General features: G+C 43.9%; 1 protein-coding gene across 1 annotated transcript in view; it reads left to right on the top strand.

Annotated features, from left to right (window-relative positions):
• epb41l4b (erythrocyte membrane protein band 4.1 like 4B) overlaps positions 1–6,701 on the top strand; it is a 40,433-nt gene extending 33,732 nt beyond the window's left edge. The window contains 10 exon segments of the mRNA XM_070447753.1: positions 1–59; positions 608–695; positions 789–877; positions 978–1,047; positions 1,284–1,453; positions 2,263–2,375; positions 2,550–2,580; positions 4,340–4,373; positions 4,533–4,627; positions 6,422–6,701. Of these exon segments, the coding sequence (XP_070303854.1) occupies positions 1–59; positions 608–695; positions 789–877; positions 978–1,047; positions 1,284–1,453; positions 2,263–2,375; positions 2,550–2,580; positions 4,340–4,373; positions 4,533–4,627; positions 6,422–6,701 (1,029 nt within the window).
• The last annotated feature ends 348 nt before the right edge of the window (positions 6,702–7,049 follow it).

Raw genomic sequence — 7,049 nt, 5'->3', positions numbered from 1 at the left:
ACACCCAAACAGAGTGAAACCATGGAGGCAGACATCTTTAACAAGTGGGTGGACCTAAGGTGAGTTAAAACGCCATCCAACCATCCTCACTGGTGACCACATGAACAATGTCTGGTTCTTTAACATCAACTCAGATAGAGGAGTGTATCACTCAGGTTTGATACAGCACTAGAAAACACCAATGTAGATTTCCCTCTCTATCTCCCTCCCTCTCTCCCTATCCCTCTCTCCCTCTCCCTCTATCTCTCTCTGTTTGCCTCTGTCTGTGTGACGGATCAAGGGATTAATCCCTGGAGCGTCTTGATTGAATCCAGGCAGTATTTAACCCTGCTAGTGTATGATCGCTCCAATCTCAGATTAGATTACACACACAGATTACACACACATACACTGGGGCTCACTGAGCTGACATGACACCAGTGGAAGCGAGAAACCAAAGAGAAACCCTACTGAGTTCCGCTCTCTCTCTATTGGCCAGATAAACCCTTAGGCCCTAATCTGTTGTGTACATCAACTGGATTACTGCAAGAAGTATGGAGGACATTCCACCCAGAGGGCAGGGTATGTGTGTTAGAGAGAGACTGAGCATGTGGTTGTGTTTCCCCAGGGGTAAGGATCCATCCCAGGCAGAGACAAACTTCCTCAACAAGTGTAAATGGCTGGAGCTGTACGGAGTGGACATGCACTTTGTCAAGGTTGGTGCGTGTGCTGCTGTTGTCAGTGTTTGATGTTTTTGAAGAGAGTTGTGTTGTAGAGTAGCGCTGAGCGTGTGTGACTGTCGTCCTCAGGGAAGGGACGGAGCGGAGTACGCTCTGGGTCTCACTCCCACTGGCATCCTGGTGTTTGAGGGCTCCACCAAGATAGGCCTCTTCTTCTGGTAAACACACACACACACTTTGACATGAACACTCCAACACACAATGATATATTCTTGAAAACAGCTGCGTAGTKTGCAATGTCAACTGTGTGTGTTCCAGGCCCAAGATCACCCACCTGGATTTCAAAAAGAGTCGACTCACCCTAGTGGTGACGGAGGACGATGATCAGGTGAGCAATACACAAATACCCCTGCCCATGACCCCACTCTCCGAGGGTGTCTCATATATGCAAAGAAAACCATTTCCATTTCACAGCACCACACATTTACAGGCTACACACTTGTARGTGATCGCCCCCTATTTCACCTTTTGACTTGACAACAAAGACCATTTCATTGACATTGAAATATTTGGACTGCTTTTGTCGGAGTYGTGTTTGATTGTGATTGGCTGTTGTGTGTTTAGGGGCGGGAGCAYGAGCACACWTTTGTGTTCCAYTTGGACAGTTCGAAGACGTGTAAACACTTGTGGAAATGTGCTGTGGAGAGCCACGCCTTCTTCCGGCTGCGCCAGCCCACTGCTGGGAAGGCCTCCAGCAGTGACTTCACACGCCTTGGATCACGCTTCAGGTTCAGGTGGGTGGGGCTCGCACCAACACTCAACTCTACAACAGAGGTTGTGCCCAAAATGGCACCCTATTCCCTATATAGTGCACCACTTTTGACCAGAGTTTTAGGGTGCACTATATAGTGAATAGAGTGCRGTGTTGGATGCACTCTGAGACTAGGTAGGGTTCTGGTCAAAAGTAGTGCACMAACTGAGGACTAGTGCGCCATCCGAGATGCAAGTTCTGTCTCTATGGTTACATGATGGAAGCTATGGTTACAGGGAAATGCCGTTTGTTTACATGTCAAACTGAAATGACCTCTTCAGATATACACACTCTTCCATGCATCTATCACCAACATACAGGGACACAGTATGTTGAGTCATGTAAATGTTCTGTACATCCTGACATGCCAAATACAGAGATGCCAGCTACTGTTCATCGTCGGTAAAGGGAAACTTGGGGGTTTTGGCAATGAAGCCCTTTATCTACTTCCCCAGAGTCAGATTGACTCAACGATACCATTTTTATGTATCTGCATCCAGTATTAAGGAAGTTATCAGCAGTTTTACGAGCCAATGCTAACTGGCATTAGCACATGCTTGGAGGTCTATGAGATCTACTAGCATGCTAGCAGTTACCATAGACTTCAAATCATTGCGCTAAAGCTAGTTAGCAAATTCCTTTAAACTGGGTTGGTATATTCTCCCCAGTACACACTATAGCCTATACCCTACAGCTCCCAGCAGGGACATAAAAATGGTATCAACGAGTTAATCTGACTCACTGCCAAAATCCTGAAGTATCCCTTTAAAGTGTTTGCTCTCTCCTTCTCAGTGGAAAGACTGAGTACCAGGCGACCCACGGAGGGAGGCTGAGGAGGGCCAGTACGTTTGAGAGGCGACCCAGCAAGAGATACCCCTCCCGCACTCACTCACTGGGGGGCAAGGGTTGGTATATTCTCCCCAGTACACACTATATCCTATACCCTACAGKTCTACATCCCTACAGCTCCCAGTTCCCCCATACAGTAAAACACCCTTACAGGCAGTTTCCCATGTCAATTCTCCTGTGCTTGATTCACTGACCTGATTTAACCTGGCTTTCTCTCTCTCTCTCTACAGCCCTCTCTCCAGCCAAACCACCACATATCAGGTGGGTCCCTGAGAGCACAGGACAACCAAGCATGTACAGAGCCCTTAGAAAGTATGCACACCCTTGACCTTTTTCCACATGTTGTTGTTACAAAGTGGGTTTAAATGGATTTAATTGTAACTTTCTGTCAACAATCTACACAAAATATACTAATGTCAAAGTGGAAGAAAAATTCTAACATTTGTAAAAATGTAACACTAATGTATCTTGATTAGATAAGTATTCAACCACCTGAGTCAATACATGTTAGAATCACCTTTGGCAGCGTTAGAATCACCTTTGGCAGAGTCTTTCTGGGTAAGTCTCTATGAGCTTTCCACACCTGGATTGTGCAACATTTGCCTATTAATTTTTTTCTAAATACTTCAAGCTCTGTCAAATTGGTTGTTGATCAGTGCTAGACAACCATTTTCACTTTCAGGTCTTGCCATAGATTTTCAAGTAGATTTAAGTAAAAACTATAACTCAGAACATTCACTGTCTTGGTAAGCAACCCCAGTATAAATTTGGCCTTGTGTTTTAGGTCATTGTCCTGCTGAAAGGTGAATTAATCTCCCAGTGTTTGGTGGAAAGCAGACTGAACCAGGTTTTCCTTTAGGATTTTTCCTGTGCTTAGCTCCATTACATTTTCTTATTTTTCCTGAAAAGCTCCCCAGTCCTTAACAATTACAAGCATACCCATAACATGCTGCAGCCACCACTATCCTTGAAAATACAGAGTGGTATTTGGTGATGTGTTGCATATTTGATTTGCTCCAAACATACCACTTTGTAATCAGGACAAAAAGTGAATTGCTTTGCCACATTGCAGTATTTAGTGCCGTGTTGCAAACAGGAGGAATATTTGGAATATTTTGTATTCTGTACAGGCATCCTTCTTTTCACGCCGTCAATTAGGTTTGTATTGTGGAGTAACTACAATGTTTTTCCATCCTCAGTTCTCCCCTATCACAGCCCTTAAACTCTTTAACTGTTTTAAAGTCACCATTGGCCTCATGGTGAAATCCCTGAGCAGTGTRCTTCCTCTCTGGCAGCTGAGTTAGGAAGGACGCCTGTATCTTTGTAGTGACTGGGTGTATTGGTACACCATCCAAAGTGTAATTATTAACTTCATCATGTTCAAAGGGATATTCCATGTCTGCTTTATTTATTTATTTTTACCAATAGTTGCCCTTCTTTGCGAGGCATTGTAAAACCTCCCTGGTCTTTGTGGGTGAATCTGTTTGTATTTCACTGCTCGACTGAGGGACCTTACAATTATCTGTATGTGTGGGGTACAGAGATGAGGTAGTCTTAAAATAAATATTATTATTTCACACACAGTGAGTCCATGCAACTTATTTTAAATGTTAAGCACATTTTTACTTCTGAATTTATTTAGGCTTGCCAAAACTAAGGGGTTGAATAKTTCTTGACTCAAGACATTTCAGCTTTTGATTTGTAATTAATTTGTAAACATTTCTGAAAYCATAATTRCACTTGGACATTATGAGGTGTTTTATGTAGGCCGGTGAGCAAAACAAATGTATATTTAATCCATTTTCTAATTCAGGCTGTAACACAACAAAGTGGAGAAAGTCCAGGGGTGTGAGTCCTTTCTGAAGGAGTTGTATGTTACGCCTCTATTCATGTTACAGAGCAGTATGGTAATGAGCTAGATGTACATTTTATAACAATGTATGTAAATTGAAGATATGTTTCGGTTAATGATCTGTATGTAAATGTACTCTTATTGAGCAGTTATATTGTTCTGTTTCAGCGCCCACACCAGCCCCGAACCTAGTCTACACCCGGTAAGACACACACACACACACAATGGTTCCTCATGGATATGAAGGTTAAAAAGGAAAACGTCAGTGGATACCTTTGTGACTGATTACCATGGCAATGCATCTGCAATATTCAACTGAKTATAATTTTCTCAGTCTTTTTCTCCATCTATCTCTGTTCAGTACCAGCGTAACATCCCTATAGCCCAMGAGCCTTGGCACCCAGCCCTCACACCCCCCATCTACCTACAACACTCAGGACACACATCCCCGCACAGGTGAGACAGACAGACAGACGCACACATAGGTAAGGCAGTTGTCTTCTTAATGGTGTGTAGTGAGTCCCCCTAGCCCCCAGAGMTCTCTCTCATTTCAGAGGTGCTCTCTTTCTCTCTGCCAGGTATCTCCACTATCTTTTTATTTTTGAATGTCTCTTTCACTTCATATCACTGTTACATCATTCATGTGTTGCATCATTTAGACAGGCTGTGTGTGTGTATGCTTACCGTGTCTGTATGCGTACCATGTGTGTCATTTCCCATGTCCAGAGCGCCTGCCGCAGTAGCAGTGAGTCAAGAGCCCAGTCATCGGTCAGTACCAGAGAGGACCAGCGGGTCTTTCCCAGGATCCATCAGTGTGGTGTACAGAGACAAGGTCATGACTGCACTCTGACCCCTCCACCCTAACCTCTACAGCTCTGACCCAGGACCCTGTCCCAAACCCACCTCTAAATCTAAACTCTAACACATACGCTTACGAGACAACTGGAATACAGAAGACGGAGAGAGACTGGGAGACAGAGAAACACTCTGGTTGTGGACTCATGGACCAAAATACCTCGCCATCCGGACTCATGGACCAAAATACCTCGCCATCCTCCTCCTGATCACCCTCCTCATCATCACCATCATTACACACCAGCCTTGTCTACCATGTGTCTTCTCCATCAGATCACCACCACCATGCTGTGGAGACAGAGACTCCTAACAGAAAGAGAGAGACGTTAAACACAGAGAGACCATAGAGAGATCTCTGTCCTAGTGGATTGGACCAGGATGTTTGATGTTCAGTGCCTTGTTAGTTCATGTAATTGTTGTTGATACTTTAGTGGCTGAATGCTACAAAGTCCTCAAATGTAACTGGGTGAGATTGAAATTCCGTTTATGCTTTACAAAATTATTACGAAATTATTTTTCTGCCCAGTTAGCGGGTAGATTTGCTTTTAGCCAAATCCTTTTAGAGCAAGCCAAATAATTTCATGTTTTAAAAGTTATCCTAGATCAGGATTCATTGTTTGAATGTAAGATGCCAATCATTTGAGTGTGTGAAGTAGTCTGTGTCATCATAAACTGCTGTAACTAGGGATCACATGGTTCTACATTACATCTGTAGGGGAATATAGCTACTTTGGAAATCTCAGCTAAACGATGAAGGAAAATGTTCTTGTTAAATCCTTATCAGCAATATATACAMTACAATAGGYTGTCATGTTATGSAYSMKTWGASTCWAMKSRTSCATATCTGCCTTTGTTCTMCAGAGACATGAATGTTGTGTGTGAGGGGTTCTGACTCAGCTTAATSAACCCCCATAGATCAATAGCCTTGTTTACCTGTGTTAATGCTGATTGTGTTTACATCCTCTTCATGCTCAACATTCCTTCCTGTTGCCTTAAAATTGTTACTCTTATCACAACCAGCCTTAGATTGGTTGCTACAGCCTTGTTGAATAAACACACTGCTTAAACTCCTTCACTGAAGTTGAATAATGTACACGTGTACACACACACACACACACACACTGATTGACTGTTAAAATGATGTGCCATACACACACACAAGACCACACACCGACTACCAAAGCACAGGTGGCTGATTGTACCTTAATTGGGGAAGATGGGCTCATAGAATGTTATCAAACGTGGTTTCCATGAGCTGTRCTCCCCTCAGCAGCCTGTGTACCAAAGAGGTTTTAAAAACTGGTGTTACTGTGGTAATGAAGGTGGAACAGGGTGCAGGTCTGGTTCTGGGTMTCTGGACTGGGTTTGAGTGAGTGTGTGATGTGCTGTCCCCAGTTTCCCTCTGAGTGGTCCTGTCCTGGGAGGGGAGCAGCAGTTCAGTGTTGAGGAGAACGAGACGCCGTACTCTGGAAGCATACACCATCGCCACCGCAGACACACACACTACGACAACAGCCAGGAGACTTACTGTCACACACACAGCAAGACAAAGAGAGAAGGTGTGAGGATGAGAGTCAGTACACCTGGCAGGGAGTTCTCAGTCTTCCTCCTGCCACATTCTGTCAACAGCAGCCTCAACCTTAGCAGTACGAGAGAAGTGTGGGAGTGTGTGTGAACGCAGCAAATCACAGACCCACTCATCATAGGTTCTTCACTCCAATTTGATCACTTGATTGTTGTAATGAATAATGAATTCGCAGACAGTGCGTTTGATTTGTAATCAATGAGTTTCCCAGACAGGCTTGTTTCACATGTTCTATTTATTAGACTGTCAGTGTGGTCACAGGAGAGTTCCCTGGACAGCCAGGGACCCACAGTCACAGCAGACATCAATGTATTACATCATTAACGTATTACATCATCATGGGCCATTTATAGCTCTACTGTCTAATCTGGCCTTCATGGGAGTAAAACACACTGGTTGAGTTTCAATAGTCTGAAGCGGGGTCCTCTCCTTCCTCAT

The sequence above is a fragment of the Salvelinus sp. IW2-2015 genome, linkage group LG17 (assembly GCF_002910315.2).
Source record: "Salvelinus sp. IW2-2015 linkage group LG17, ASM291031v2, whole genome shotgun sequence".
NCBI lineage: Eukaryota > Metazoa > Chordata > Actinopteri > Salmoniformes > Salmonidae > Salvelinus > Salvelinus sp. IW2-2015.
The sequence above is the reverse complement of the archived record's forward strand: the minus strand, read 5'-3'. Positions and strand labels throughout refer to the sequence as shown.